Raw genomic sequence first — 16,181 nt, forward strand, 5'->3', positions numbered from 1 at the left:
GATTCTCTGTCAGCGGGATTCTCTGTCAGCTGGATTCTCTGTCAGCGGGATTCTCCATGAGCGGGATTCTCCGTCAGCGGGATTCTCCGTCAGCGGGATTCTCCGTCAGCGGGATTCTCGGTCAGCGGGATACTCTGTCAGAGGGATTCTCCGTCAGCGGGATTCTCCGTCAGTGGGATTCTCCCCCCGCGGGATTCTCCGTCAGTGGGATTCTCCGTCAGCGGGATTTTCATTCAGCGGGATTCTCCATCAGCGAGATTCTCTGTCAGCGGGATTCTCCGTCAGCGGGATTGTCCGTCAGCGGGATTCTCCGTTAGCGGGATTCTCTGTCAGTGGGATTCTCCGTCAGCGGGATTCTCTGTCAGCGGGATTCTCCGTCAGCAGGATTCTCTGTCAGCGGGATTCTCTGTCAGCGGGATTCTCTGTCAGTGGGATTCTCTGTCAGCGGGATTCTCTGTCAGCGGGATTCTCCATGAGCGGGATTCTCCGTCAGCGGGATTCTCCGTCAGCGGGATTCTCCGTCAGCGGGATTCTCTGTCAGTGGGATTCTCCGTCAGCGAGATTCTCTGTCAGCGGGATTCTCCGTCAGCGGGATTCTCCGTCAGCGGGATACTCCGTCAGCGGGATTCTCTGTCAGTGGGATTCTCTGTCAGCGGGATTCTCTGTCAGTGGGATTCTCTGTCAGCGGGATTCTCCATCAGTGGGATTCTCCATCCGCGGGAATCTCCGCCTGCGGGATTCTCCGTCAGCGGGATTCTCTGTCAGCGGGATTCTCTGTCAGCGGGATTATCCGTCACCGGGATTCTCCGTCAGCGGGATTCTCTGTCAACGGGATTTTACCTCAGCGGGATTCTCCGTCACCGGGATTCTCCGTCACCGGGATTCTCCGTTAGCGGGATTCTCCCCCCGCGGGATTCTCCCTCAGCGGGATTCTCTGTCAGCGGGATCCTCCGTCAGCGGGATTCTCTGTCAGCGGGATTCTCCGTCACCGGGATTCTCCGTCAGCGGGATTCTCTGTCAGCGGGATTCTCTGTCAGCGGGATTCTCCGTTAGCGGGATTCTCCCCCCGCGGGATTCCGCGTCAGCGGGATTTTCGTTCAGCGGGATTCTCCCCCAAGGGATTCTCCGTCAGCGGGATTCTCCGTCAGCGGGATTCTCTTTCAGCGGGATTTTCCCTCAGCGGGATTCTCCGTCAGTGGGATTCTCCGTCAGCAGGATTCTCTGTCAGCGGGATTCTCCGTCAGCGGGATTCTCTGTCAGCGGGATTCTCCGTCAGCGGGATTCTCTGTCAGCGGGATTCTCCATGAGCGGGATTCTCCGTCAGCGGGATTCTCTGTCAGTGGGATTCTCTGTCAGCGGGATTCCCTGTCAGCGGGATTCTCCGTCAGTGGGATTCTCCCCCAGCGGGATTCTCCGTCACCGGGATTCTCTGTCAGCGGGATTCTCCATCAGTGGGATTCTCCGTCCGCGGGAATCTCCGCCTGCGGGATTCTCCGTCAGCGGGATTCCCTGTCAGCGGGATTCTCCGTCTGCGGGATTCTCTGTCAGTGGGATTCTCTGTCAGCGGGATTCTCTGTCAGCGGGATTATCCGTCACCGGGATTCTCCGTCAGCGGGATTCTCTGTCAGCGGGATTCTCCGTCAGTGGGATTCTCCGTCTGCGGGAATCTCCGCCTGCGGGATTCTCCGTCAGTGGGATTCTCCGTCAGCGGGATTCTCTGTCAGCGGGATCCTCCGTCAGCGGGATTCTCTGTCAGCGGGATTCTCCGTCAGCGGGATTCTCCGTCAGCGGGATTCTCCGTCAGCGGGATTCTCCGTCAGCGGGATTCTCCGTCCGCGGGATTCTCCGTCAGCGGGATTCTCCCTCAGCGGGATTCTCCCTCAGCGGGATTCTCCGTCAGCGGGATTCTCCGTCAGCGGGATTCTCCCTCAGCGGGATTCTCTGTCAGCGGGATTCTCTGTCAGCGGGATTCTCCGTCAGCGGGATTCTCTGTCAGTGGGATTCTCTGTCAGCGGGATTCTCCATCAGCGGGATTCTCCGTCAGCGGGATTCTCCGTCAGCGGGATTCTCCGTCAGCGGGATTCTCTGTCAGCGGGATTCTGCGTCAGCGGGATTCTCCGTCAGCGGGATTCTCCGTCAGTGGGATTCTCTGTCAGCGGGATTCTGCATCAGCGGGATTCTCCGTCCGCGGGATTCTCTGTCAGCGGGATTCTCCGTCCGCGGGATTCTCTGTCAGCGGGATTCTCCATCAGCGGGATTATCCGTCAGCGGGATTCTCTGTCAGCGGGATTCTCCCCCCGCGGGATTCTCCCTCAGCGGGATTCTCTGTCAGCGGGATTCTCCGTCAGCGGGATTCTCCGTCAGCGGGATTCTCTGTCAGCGGGATTCTCCGTCAGCGGGATTCTCCGTCAGCGGGATTCTCTCTCAGCGGGATTCTCCGTCAGCGGGATTCTCCATCAGCGGGATTCTCCGTCAGCGGGATTCTCCGTCAGCGGGATTCTCTGTCAGCAGGATTCTCCGTCAGCGGGATTCTCCGTCAGCGGGATTCTCCGTCAGCGGGATTCTCCGTCAGCGGGATTTCCCGGCAGCGGGATTCTCCGTCAGCGGGATTCTCCGTCAGCGGGATTCTCTTTCAGCAGGATTCTCCGTCAGCGGGATTCTCCGTCAGCGGGATTCTCTTTCAGCAGGATTCTCCCTCAGCGGGATTCCATGTCAGCGGGATTCTCCGTCAGCGGGATTCTGCGTCAGCGGGATTCTCTGTCAGCGGGATTCTCCATGAGCGGGATTCTCCGTCAGCGGGATTCTCCATCAGCGGGATTCTCTGTCACCGGGATTCTCCGTCAGTGGGATTCTCCCCCCGCGGGATTCTCGGTCAGCGAGATTCTCCGTCAGCGGGATTCTCCGTCAGCGGGATTCTCCGTCAGCGGGATTTTCCGTCAGCGGGATTCTCCGTCAGCGGGATTCTCCGTCAGCGGGATTTTCCGTCAGCGGGATTCTCCATGAGCGGGATTGTCCGTCAGCGGGATACTCCGTCAGCGGGATTCTCCCCCCGCGGGATTCCCCGTCAGCGGGATTCTCGGTCAGCGGGATTCTCCCCCCACGGGATTCTCCGTCAGCGGGATTCTCTGTCAGCGGGATTCTCCCCCCGCGGGATTCTCCGTCAGCGGGATTCTCTGTCAGTGGGATTCTCTGTCAGCGGGATTCTCCGTCAGTGGGATTCTCCCCAAGCAGGATTCTCCGTCACCGGGATTCTCCGTCACCGGGATTCTCCGTCACCGGGATTCTCTGTCAGCGGGATTCTCCGTCAGTGGGATTCTCCGTCCGCGGGAATCTCCGCCTGCGGGATTCTCCGTCAGTGGGATTCTCCGTCAGCGGGATTCTCCGTCAGCGGGATCCTCCGTCAGCGGGATTCTCCGTCAGCGGGATCCTCCGTAACCGGGATTCTCCGTCAGTGGGATTCTCCCCCAGCGGGATTCTCCGTCAGCGGGATTCTCCGTCAGCGGGATTCTCCCTCAGCGGGATTCTCCCTCAGCGGGATTCTCCGTCAGCGGGATTCTCCGTCAGCAGGATTCTCTGACAGCGGGATTCTCCGTCAGCGGGATTCTCCCTCAGCGGGATTCTCTGTCACCGGCAGCACACTCACCCCCGCAGGTTTCCCGGTGCGTGGGTGTGGCCACAATGGGAAACCCCAGTGTCCGGCTGCCGAGACAGCGCATCCCGCTGCCGGCGGGGGGAGCGGGGGCCAGAAAGTGAGGCTGCAGGACAGATAATCCAGGCTAGTGTATGGTTTCAAGAAGCACTTAGGTGCTTCACTTGGGCTTCCCTTTGCCACTTTAACAGACCCACTGACTTATCCCGTTTCATCACATTAGCCTTCCCAGTGCTTTTGAAATGAAAATCGCTTATTGTCACAAGTCGGATTCAAATGAAGTTACTGTGAAAAGCCCCTAGTCGCCACATTCCGGCGCCTGTTCGGGGAGGCTGGTACGGGAATTGAACCCGCGCTGCTGGCCTGCCTTGGTCTGTTTTAAAAGCCAGCGATTTAGCCCTGTGCTAAACCAGCCCCTGTGCTTTTCTTCACCCACCAACACTGTGACTTTACATGGCCTAGTTTATTACAGTGAAAACATTTGAAACTCTTCATTTCTTTTCCACCCTCCAGGATTTGTTTTTTAATCTGAGGTACTCTCTCTTTATTGGCTATACCACTGGAGTATTTCTCATGTCCCCAGTTTCTATCCGTCACTGGCTGAAACTGATGTCAGGAACCAAGCTTTGATTTATGAACTAATTCATAATCATCTGCCATTCCTGCTGCTAATCTCGCAGTTTTAACTCTCTGCTCTTCCACATGAGTTCTCACTACATCAGGAATTGAATTTTTAAACTCCTCCAAAAGTATAATTTCTCTGAAAGCTTTATATGTTTGGTCTATTTTCAAAACCCTTATCCACCTATCAAAATTACTCTGTTTGAGCCTTTCATAAGAACATAAGAACTAGGAGCAAGAGTAGGCCACCTGGCCCCTCGAGCCTGCTCCACCATTTAATGAGATCATGGCTGATCTTTTGTGGACTCAGCTCCACTTTCCGGCCCGAACACCATAACCCTTAATCCCTTTATTCTTCAAAAAACTATCTATCTTTATCTTAAAAACATTTAATGAAGGTGCCTCAAATGCTTCACTGGGCAAGGAATTCCATAGATTCACAACCCTTTGGGTGAAGAAATTCCTCCGAAACTCAGTCCTAAATCTACTTCCCCTTATTTTGAGGCTATGCCCCCTAGTTCTGCTTTCACCCGCCAGTGGAAACAACCTGCCCGCATCGATCCTATCTATTCCCTTCATAATTTTACATGTTTCTATAAGATCCCCCCTCATCCTTCTAAATTCCAACGAGTACAGTCCCAGTCTACTCACCCTCTCCTTGTAATCTAACCCCTTCAGCTCTGGGATTAACCTAGTGAATCTCCTCTGCACGCCCTCCAGTGCCAGAACGTCCTTTCTCAAGTAAGGAGACCAAAACTGAACACAATACTCCAGGTGTGGCCTCACTAACACCTTATACAATTGCAGCAGAACCTCCCTAGTCTTAAACTCCATCCCTCTGGCAATGAAGGACAAAATTCCATTTGCCTTCTTAATCACCTGTTGCACCTGAAAACCAACTTTTTGCGACTCATGCACTAGCGCACCCAGGTCTCTCTGCACAGCAGCATGTTTTAATATTTTATCATTTAAATAATAATCCCTTTTGCTGTTATTCCTACCAAAATGGATAACCTCACATTTGTCAACATTGTATTCCATCTGCCAGACCCTAGCCCATTCACTTAGCCTATCCAAATCCCTCTGCAGACTTCCAGTATCCTCTGCACTTTTTGCTTTACCACTTAACTTAGTGTCGTCTGCAAACTTGGACACATTGCCCTTGGTCCCCAACTCCAAATCATCTATGTAAATTGTGAACAATTGTTGGCCCAACACTGATCCCTGAGGGACACCACTAGCTACTGATTGCCAACCAGAGAAACACCCATTAATCCTCACTCTTTGCTTTCTATTAATTAACCAATCCTCTATCCATGCTACTACTTTCCCCTGAATGCCATGCATCTTTATCTTATGCACAACCTTTTGTGTGGCACCTTGTCAAAGGCTTTCTGGAAATCCAGATATACCACATCCATTGGCTCCCCGTTATCTACCGCACTGGTAATGTCCTCAAAAAATTCCACTAAATTAGTTCGGCACGACCTGCCCTTTATGAACCCATGCTGCGCCTCTCCAATGGGACAATTTCCATCCAGATTCCTTGCTAGTTCTTCCTTGATGATAGATTCCAGCATCTTCCCTACTACCGAAGTTAAGCTCACTGGCCTATAATTACCCACTTTCTGCCCACCTCCTTTTTTAAACAGTGGTGTCACGTTTGCTAATTTCCAATCCGCCGGGACCACCCCAGAGTCTAGTGAATTTTGGTAAATTATCACTAGTGCATTTGCAATTTCCCTAGCCATCTCTTTTAGTACTCTGGGATGCATTCCATCAGGTCCAGGAGACATGTCTACCTTTAGCCCCATTAGCTTGCCCATCACTACCTCCTTGGTGATAACAATCCTCTCAAGGTCCTCACCTATCATAGCCTCATTTCCATCAGTCACTGGCATGTTATTTGTGTCTTCCACTGTGAAGACCGACCCAAAAAACCTGTTCAGTTCCTCAGCCATTTCCTCATCTCCCATTATTAAATCTCCCTGCTCATCCTCTAACGGACCAATATTTACCTTAGCCACTCTTTTTTGTTTTATGTATTTGTAGAAACTTTTACTATCTGTTTTTATATTCTGAGCAAGTTTACTCTCATAATCTATCTTACTCTTCTTTATAGCTTTTTTAGTAGCTTTCTGTTGCCTCCTATAGATTTCCCAGTCCTCTAGTCTCCCACTAATCTTTGCTACTTTGTATGTTTTTTCCTTCAATTTGATACTCTCCCTTATTTCCTTAGATATCCACGGTCGATTTTCTCTCTTTTTTACCGTCCTTCCTTTTTGTTGGTATAAACCTTTGCTGAGCACTGTGAAAAATCACTTGGAAGGTTCTCCGCTGTTCCTCAACTGTTTCACCATAAAGTCTTTGCTCCCAGTCTACCTTAGCTAGTTCTTCTCTCATCCCATTGTAATCTCCTTTGTTTAAGCACAAAACACTAGTGCTTGATTTTACCTTCTCACCCTCCATCTGTATTTTAAATTCCTCCATATTGTGATCGCTCCTTCCGAGAGGATCCCTAACTATGAGATCCTGAATCAATCCTGTCTCATTACACAGGACCAGATCTAGGATCGCTTGTTCCCTCGTAGGTTCCATTACATACTGTTCTAGGAAACTATCACGGATACATTCTATAAACACCTCCTCAAGGCTGCCTTGACCGACCTGGTTAAACCAATCGACATGGAGATTAAAATCCCCCATGATAACTGCTGTACCATTTCTACATGCATCTGTTATCTCTTTGTTTATTGCCTGCCCCACCATAATGTTACTATTTGGTGGCCTATAGATTACTCCTATCAGTGACTTTTTCGCCTTACTATTCCTGATTTCCACCCAAATGGATTCAACCTTATCCTCCATAGCACCGATGTCATCCCTTACTGTTGCCCGGATGTCATCCTTAACTAACAGAGCTACACCACCTCCCTTACCATCCACTCTGTCCTTCCGAAAGGTTTGATACCCTCGGACGTTTAACTCCCAGTCGTGACCATCCTTTAACCATGTTTCAGTAATGGCCACTAAATCACAGTCATTCACGATGATTTGCACCATCAACTCATTTACCTTATTCCGAATACTACGAGCATTCAGGTAAAGTACACTTATGTTGGCTTTTTTACCTCTGTTCTTAATCTTAACACCTCGATCAGTAACCTCGCCTAAGTTATATTTCCTCTTAACCTTTCTCCTAATTTTCCTTGTTGTTGAACCCATATCTTCCTGTAACAACCTGCCACGTCGCTTACCATTAATGTTTTCACTTCCCGTTTTATTTCTTTTAGTATTCCTGGTCCTATTCACTGAGCTCCCCTCAGTCACTGTACCTTGTACTGTCGCCCTTTTGATTTTTGACTATGGCTTCTCTGCCTTACACTTTCCCCCTTACTGCCTTTTATTTCTGTCCCTGTTTTACTACCTTCCAACTTCCTGCATCGGTTCCCATCCCCCTGCCACATTTGTTTAAACTCTCCCCAACAGCTCTAGCAAACACCCCCCTAGGACATCGGTTCCAGTCCTGCCCAGGTGCAGACCGTCCGGTTTGTACTGGTCCCACCTCCCCCAGAACCGGTTCCAATGTCCCTGGAATTTGAATCCCTCCCTCTTCCACCATCTCTCGAGCCACGTATTCATCCTCTCTATCCTGACATTCCTTCTCTGACTAGCTCGTGGCACTGGTAGCAATCCTGAGATTACTACCTTTGAGGTCTTACTTTTTAGTTTAACTCCTAGCTCCCTAAATTCAGCTTGTAGGACCTCATCCCGTTTTTTACCTATATCGTTGGTGCCTACGTGCACCATGACAGCTGGCTGTTCACCCTCCCCCCTCCCCCCCCCCCCCCCAGAATGTCCTGCAGCCGCTCCGAGACATCCTTGACCCTTGCACCAGGGAGGCAACATACCATCCTGGAGTCTCGATTGCGTCCGCACAACCGCCTGTCTATTCCCCTTACAATTGAGTCCACTATCACTATAGCCGTGCCATTCTTCTTCCTGCCCAGCTGCGCAGCAGAGCCAGCCACGGTGCCATGAACCTGGCTGCTGCTGCCTTCCCCTGGTGAGCCATCTCCCTCAACAGTATCCAAACCGGTATATCTGTTTTGCAGGGAGATGACCGCAGAGGACACCTGCACTGCCTTCCTACTCTTGCTCTGTCTTTTGGTCACCCATTTACTATCTCCCTCAGTACCTTTCACCTGCGGTGTGACCAACTCGCTAAACGTGCTATCCACGACATCCTCAGCATAGCGGATGCTCCAAAGTGAGACCATCCGCAGCTCCAGAGCCGTCAAGCGGTCTAACAGGAGCTGCAACTGGACACACTTCTTGCACGTGAAGGAGCCAAGGACAGTGGACGTGTCCCTGAGCTCCCACATCGCACACGAGGAGCATGACACGGGTCTGAGATCTCCTGCCATGTCTTAAACCTTCGATTAACTTCAACAATTTCAATTTCTCCCCCCAAAAATTTTAATAAATAAATAAACAACGAAGAAAAAAAAAAAAATATATATATATATACCAAAGAAAAGAAACAGAAAAACAGAACCACGACTTACCAGTCACTTACCAGGGAAAAAAAACACTTCCTCCCCACCCAGCTTTGAATTCTCACCTCGATTCAAATTCCCAAACTTACTCTTAGCTGTGCCTCACTCCTGGCTCTGTCTTCTCTCTGGCTCACTGGGAGAACTCACTGGGCGAAATTCTCCGAAAACGGCGCGATGTCCGCCAACCGGCGGCCAAAATCAGTCAGGCATCGCGCCGCCCCAAAGGTGCGGAATGCTCCGCATCTTTGGGGGCCGAGTCCCAACCTTAAGGGGCTAGGCCCGCGCCGGACTAATTTCCGCCCCGCCAGCTGGCGGAAAAGGCCTTTGGTGCCCCGCCAGCTGGCACGGAAATGACATCTCCGGGCGGCGCATGCGCGGGAGCGTTAGCGGCCGCTGACGGCATTCCCCCGCATGTGCAGTGGAGGGAGTCTCTTCTGCCTCCGCCATGGTGGAGACCGTGGCGGAGGCGGAAGGGAAAGAGTGCCCCCACGGCACAGGCCCGCCCGCGGATCGGTGGGCCCCGATCGCGGGCCAGGCCACCGTGGGGGCACCCTCCGGGCCAGATCGCCCCGCACCCCCCCCAGGACCCCGGAGCCCGCCCGCGCCGCCTTGTCCCGCCGGTAAGGTAGGTGGTTTAATTTACGCCGGTGGGACAGGCATTTTAGCGGCGGGACTCCGGCCCGCCAACCGGCGCGGCGCGATTCCCGCCCCCGCCGAATATCCGGTGCCGGAGACTTCGGCAACCCGCGGGGGCAGGATTCACGCCAGCCCCCGGCAATTCTCCGACCCGGCGGGGGGGGTCGGAGAATCTCGCCCCATGTATGTTTGACCAAATTCTTTCCTTAAATTTCTAAACCTTTGTCTGTAGGCTTCATGCGCTAGTTCAGATGCACCTAAGATGTAATTTTCACCTCCTCATACGAACCAGATACCTCCTCCGGTAGTGATGCAAACACTTCACTCGCTCTACCTACCAGCTTTGTTTGAATCAGTAATACCCACATGTCCGGTGGCCATTTCATTTGTTCAGCTACCTTCTCAAATGAAATGAAACAGGCTTCTACCTCCTTCTCATCAAACCTTGGCAATGCTTGGACATATTTAAAAAGATCCCCGCCAAGCCTTCGACTATGACGCTCTTTCTCACTAGCCTCATCACTATTATCCAGCTGTATGTTTTCCTTGACATGCGCCAATTTAAACTGACTGTCATGTATCATGGCCATTTTCTGAAGTTCAAACTCCCTCTCTTTTTTCCATTCTTCTCTCTCTTTTTCCTTTTCCTCTCTCTCTTTTTCTTTTTCCCTGATCTGTATCTCCCTTTCTCTCCCTTTTTCTCTTTGTTCTGCGAGGGCTATTCTTTCTTTGTTTCTTTCGTCTCTCTCCTTTTCTTTGTCCCTCATTGCGTATTCAAGTTCCTTTAATTCTTTCTCATGTTCCAGTTGTTTAATCTGTAACTGAATTTTTGCCAGTTCTAATGAGTCAGGCTGTATCTCAGGCAATTTTAAATGCTCAACTAGCGCCGTGAGTACCTCTTCTTTTCGCATGCTGTCAGGGAACATTAACTGCAATGTTTTTGCCAAATCTAACAGTCTGCCTTTAGTCTCTGTTCGTAAGGTACTGCATGTGACCTTTTCCACCCCCCAAAACATCCGAGCTTCTGAAAGAGCCATTGTCCACAACACACTCCCTACTTAAACGAGAATACCACACCTGAAAAGCACCCACAAATATGCTCAACCCTTTAAGTTCGCTAAACCAATCCAATAGATAGACTTTTATCCCTGACGAGCCCCCAGTTTGTTATGGGCCAGGGTTTAGAGCAACCAAAGTGCATCATGGAGTTCACCTGACCCACAGTTTTTACTAGATTGTGGTATGGGGAGCACACGGCCCAGTCTAGTTGTGATGCAACAGAGAACTAAGAGTATTCTTAAATTAAAACAATGTTTATTTATGAAACCAGTTATCACTTTATAAACCCACGGTAAACATCTTAACAACTATCAACACCAATAAATCCCCAAAGAATACAGTACTCTATAAGTAACTCTTAATCTTCCCTTGCAACATCCATAAGACAAAAGATCCTTTTTAATCACAGAGATCAGGTTTAAATTCTCTACTGAGAGCATTTATCACTTTGAAATCACCCAAATGATCAGGAGACAGCCGTTAGTTTGCAGAGAGAGACCTTAAACAGCTGCTTCCTTTGCCTGCAGCTATCCAGCTCTGAAAGCGAAACTAAAACACTCTGTAGCTGCCAGCCCAAAACGAAAGTGAAAGACAGCCAGTCCAGCTCCACTCACTCTGACACCACTGTAGCTATTTGATAAACACCCATTTCTTAAAGGTACTCTCATATGACAATGGACATTAAAGTTACCCCTGCCCGGGTTCAGCACCCTCACTCTCCTCGTGTCGCTCACTTACCCCTCACTCGAACCTCCACGGATTTCTTTGCGAGGTTCCCCACTCCATTCTTGGCCGAACAGTTGTAAAATCCGGCCTGCCCTGGCCCTATCTCCCGGATCCACAGCTTCCCGCCTTCAATCCTGACATTGGTGGGCATTGGTCCCGGAGAGTGTGTCCACCACAGGGAAGGTTTGGGGTCTCCAGCATCCACAGAACATTCCATCTCAATGTCCTCACCTGGATTAACAACTAACTGCTCAGGCAGAGAGAGAGAGAGGATCGGGGGAGCTGGAGAGCGAGAGAGAGGGTCAGTGAGTACATAAACACAGTCACAGAGCACCCCCCCACACACACACATACACCCCCCACACACCCATAACCACCCCCCCCCCCAACACACACACACCCATAGGATCTGGAATGTACTGAGAGTGTGGTTAGGATCTGGAATGTACTGAGAGTGTGGTTAGGATCTGGAATGGACTGTCTGAGAGTGTGGTTAGGTTCTGGAATGTACTGAGAGTGTGGTTAGGGTCTGGAATATACTGAGAGTGTGGTTAGGATCTGGAATGTACTGAGAGTGTGGTTAGGATCTGGAATGGACTGTCTGAGAGTGTGGTTAGGTTCTGGAATGTACTGAGAGTGAGGTTAGGATCTGGAATGTACTGAGAGTGTGGTTAGGATCTGGAATGTACTGAGAGTGTGGTTAGGGCCAGGAATATACTGAGAGTGTGGTTAGGTTCTGGAGTGTACTGAGAGTGTGGTTAGGGTCTGGAATGTACTGAGAGTGTGGTTAGGGTCCGGAATATACTGAGAGTGTGGTTAGGTTCTGGAGTGTACTGAGAGTGTGGTTAGGGTCTGGAATGTACTGTCTGAGAGAGTGGTTAGGATCTGGAATGTACTGAGAGTGTGGTTAGGGTCTGGAATGTACTGTCTGAGAGTGTGGTTAGGTTCTGGAATGTACTGAGAGTGTGGTTAGGGTCTGGAATGTACTGTCTGAGAGAGTGGTTAGGATCTGGAATGTACTGTCTGAGAGAGTGGTTAGGATCTGGAATGTACTGAGAGTGTGGTTAGGTTCTGGAATGTACTGAGAGTGTGGTTAGGATCTGGAGTGTACTGAGAGTGTGGTTAGGATCTGGAATGTACTGAGAGTGTGGTTAGGATCTGGAATGTACTGAGAGTGTGGATAGGATCTGGAATGTACTGAGAGTGTGGTTAGGGTCTGGAATGTACTGAGAGTGTGGTTAGGATCTGGAATGTACTGAGAGTGTGGTTAGGATCTGGAATATACTGAGAGTGTGGTTAGGATCTGGAATGTACTGAGAGTGTGGTTAGGATCTGGAATATACTGAGAGTGTGATTAGGATCTGGAGTGTACTGAGAGTGTGGTTAGGATCTGGAATGTACTGAGAGTGTGGTTAGGATCTGGAATGTACTGAGAGTGTGGTTAGGATCTGGAATGTACTGAGAGTGTGGTTAGGATCTGGAATGTACTGAGAGTGTGGTTCGGATCTGGAATGTACTGAGAGTGTGGTTAGTATCTGGAATGTACTGAGAGTGTGGTTAGGATCTGGAATGTACTGAGAGTGTGGTTAGGATCTGGAGTGTACTGAGAGTGTGGTTAGGATCTGGAATGTACTGAGAGTGTGGTTAGGATCTGGAATGTACTGAGAGTGTGGATAGGATCTGGAATGTACTGAGAGTGTGGTTAGGGTCTGGAATGTACTGAGAGTGTGGTTAGGATCTGGAATGTACTGAGAGTGTGGTTAGGATCTGGAATATACTGAGAGTGTGGTTAGGATCTGGAATGTACTGAGAGTGTGGTTAGGATCTGGAATATACTGAGAGTGTGATTAGGATCTGGAGTGTACTGAGAGTGTGGTTAGGATCTGGAATGTACTGAGAGTGTGGTTAGGATCTGGAATGTACTGAGAGTGTGGTTAGGATCTGGAATGTACTGAGAGTGTGGTTAGGATCTGGAATGTACTGAGAGTGTGGTTCGGATCTGGAATGTACTGAGAGTGTGGTTAGTATCTGGAATGTACTGAGAGTGTGGTTAGGATCGGGAATGTACTGAGAGATGGTTCGGATCTGGAATGTACTGAGAGTGTGGTTAGGATCTGGAATGTACTGAGAGTGTGGTTAGGATCTGGAATGCACTGAGAGTGTGGTTAGGATCTGGAATGTACTGAGAGTGTGGTTAGGGTCTGGAATGTACTGAGTGTGTGGTTAGGATCTGGAATGTACTGAGAGTGTGGTTAGGATCTGGAATGTACTGAGAGTGTGGTTAGGGTCTGGAATGTACTGAGAGTGTGGTTAGGATCTGGAATGTACTGAGCGTGTGGTTAGGATCTGGAATGTACTGAGAGTGTGGTTAGGTTCTGGAATGTACTGAGAGTGTGGTTAGGATCTGGAATGTACTGAGAGTGTGGTTAGGATCTGGAATGTACTGAGAGTGTGGTTAGGATCTGGAAAGTACTGAGAGTGAGGTTAGGATCTGGAATGTACTGAGAGTGTGGTTAGGATCTGGAATGTACTGAGTGTGTGGTTAGGGCCAGGAATGTACTGAGAGTGTGGTTAGGATCTGGAATGTACTGAGAGTGTGATTAGGATCTGGAATGTACTGAGAGTGTGATTAGGATCTGGAATGTACTGAGAGTGTGGTTAGGGCCAGGAATGTACTGAGAGTGTGGTTAGGATCTGGAATGTACTGAGAGTGTGGTTAGGGTCTGGAATGTACTGAGTGTGTGGTTAGGATCTGGAATGTACTGAGAGTGTGGTTAGGATCTGGAATATACTGAGAGTGTGGTTAGGATCTGGAATGTACTGAGAGTGTGGTTAGGGCCAGGAATGTACTGAGAGTGTGGTTAGGATCTGGAATATACTGAGAGTGTGGTTAGGATCTGGAATGTACTGAGAGTGTGGTTAGGATCTGGAATGTACTGAGTGTGTGGTTAGGGTCTGGAATGTACTGAGTGTGTGGTTAGGATCTGGAATGTACTGAGAGTGTGGTTAGGTTCTGGAATGTACTGAGAGTGTGGTTAGGATCTGGAATGTACTGAGAGTGTGGTTAGGGTCTGGAATGTACTGAGAGTGTGGTTAGGATCTGGAATGTACTGTCTGAGAGTGTGGTTAGGATCTGGAATGTACTGAGAGTGTGGTTAGGATCTGGAATGTACTGAGAGTGTGGTTAGGATCTGGAATGCACTGAGAGTGTGGTTAGGATCTGGAATGTACTGAGAGTGTGGTTAGGGTCTGGAATGTACTGAGAGTGTGGTTAGGATCTGGAAAGTACTGGGAGTGTGGTTAGGGTCTGGAATGTACTGAGTGTGTGGTTAGGATCTGGAAAGTACTGAGAGTGAGGTTAGGATCTGGAATGTACTGAGAGTGTGGTGAGGATCTGGAATGTCCTGAGAGTGTGGTTAGGATCTGGAATGTACTGAGAGTGTGGTGAGGATCTGGAATGTACTGAGAGTGTGGTTAGGTTCTGGAATGTACTGAGAGTGTGGTTAGGATCTGGAATGTAATGAGTGTGGTTAGGATCTGGAATGTACTGAGAGTGTGGTTAGGATCTGGAATGTACTGAGAGTGTGGTTAGGATCTGGAATGTAATGAGTGTGGTTAGGATCTGGAATGGACTGAGAGTGTGGTTAGGGTCTGGAATGTACTGAGTGTGGTTAGGATCTGGAATGTACTGAGAGTGTGGTTAGGATCTGGAATGTACTGAGAGTGTGGTTAGGATGTGGAATGTACTGTCTGAGAGTGTGGTTAGGATCTGGAATGTACTGAGAGTGTGGTTAGGATCTGGAATGTAATGAGTGTGGTTAGGATCTGGAATGGACTGAGAGTGTGATTAGGATCTGGAATGTACTGAGAGTGTGGTTAGGATCTGGAATGTACTGAGAGTGTGGTTAGGATCTGGAATGTACTGAGAGTGTGGTTAGGATCTGGAATGTACTGAGAGTGGGGTTAGGGCCAGGAATGTACTGAGAGTGTGGTTAGGATCTGGAATGTACTGAGAATGTGGTTAGGATCTGGAATGTACTGAGAGTGTGGTTAGGATCTGGAATGGACTGAGTGTGTGGTTAGGGTCTGGAATGTACTGAGAGTGTGGTTAGGATCTGGAATGTACTGAGAGTGTGGTTAGGATCTGGAATGTACTGAGAGTGTGGTTAGGGTCTGGAATGTACTGAGAGTGTGGTTAGGATCTGGAATGTACTGAGAGTGTGGTTAGGATCTGGAATGGACTGAGTGTGTGGTTAGGGTCTGGAATGTACTGAGAGTGTGGTTAGGATCTGGAATGTACTGAGAATGTGGTTAGGATCTGGAATGTACTGAGAGTGTGGTTAGGATCTGGAATGTACTGAGAGTGTGGTTAGGATCTGGAATGTACTGAGAGTGTGGTTAGGATCTGGAATGTACTGAGAATGTGGTTAGGATCTGGAATGTACTGAGAGTGTGGTTAGGATCTGGAATGGACTGAGAGTGTGGTTAGGATCTGGAATGTACTGAGAGTGTGGTTAGGATCTGGAATGTACTGAGAATGTGGTTAGGATCTGGAATGTACTGAGAGTGTGGTTAGGATCTGGAATGGACTGAGTGTGTGGTTAGGGTCTGGAATGTACTGAGAGTGTGGTTAGGATCTGGAATGTACTGAGAGTGTGGTTAGGATCTGGAATGGACTGAGTGTGTGGTTAGGGTCTGGAATGTACTGAGAGTGTGGTTAGGGTCTGGAATGTACTGAGAGTGTGGTTAGGGTCTGGAATGTACTGAGTGTGTGGTTAGGATCTGGAATGTACTGAGAGTGTGGTTAGGTTCTGGAATGTACTGAGAGTGTGGTTAGGATCTGGAATGTACTGAGAATGTGGTTAGGATCTGGAATGTACTGAGAGTGTGGTTAGGATCTGGAATGTACTGAGAGTGTGGTTAGGATCTGG

At 49.5% G+C, this 16,181-nt stretch overlaps 1 protein-coding gene across 1 annotated transcript in view; it reads right to left on the minus strand.

Annotated features, from left to right (window-relative positions):
* Positions 1-16,181, minus strand: part of LOC140411521 (MAM domain-containing glycosylphosphatidylinositol anchor protein 1-like) — a gene marked incomplete at its 5' end in the record, with an annotated part of 470,308 nt that overhangs the window by 113,444 nt on the left and 340,683 nt on the right. Inside the window, one exon of the mRNA XM_072500607.1 lies at positions 11,263-11,532. Coding sequence (XP_072356708.1) covers positions 11,263-11,532 — 270 coding nt within the window. The remainder of the gene's footprint in view (positions 1-11,262; positions 11,533-16,181) is intronic.

Source organism: Scyliorhinus torazame, chromosome 4, assembly GCF_047496885.1.
Source record: "Scyliorhinus torazame isolate Kashiwa2021f chromosome 4, sScyTor2.1, whole genome shotgun sequence".
NCBI classification, from domain to species: domain Eukaryota; kingdom Metazoa; phylum Chordata; class Chondrichthyes; order Carcharhiniformes; family Scyliorhinidae; genus Scyliorhinus; species Scyliorhinus torazame.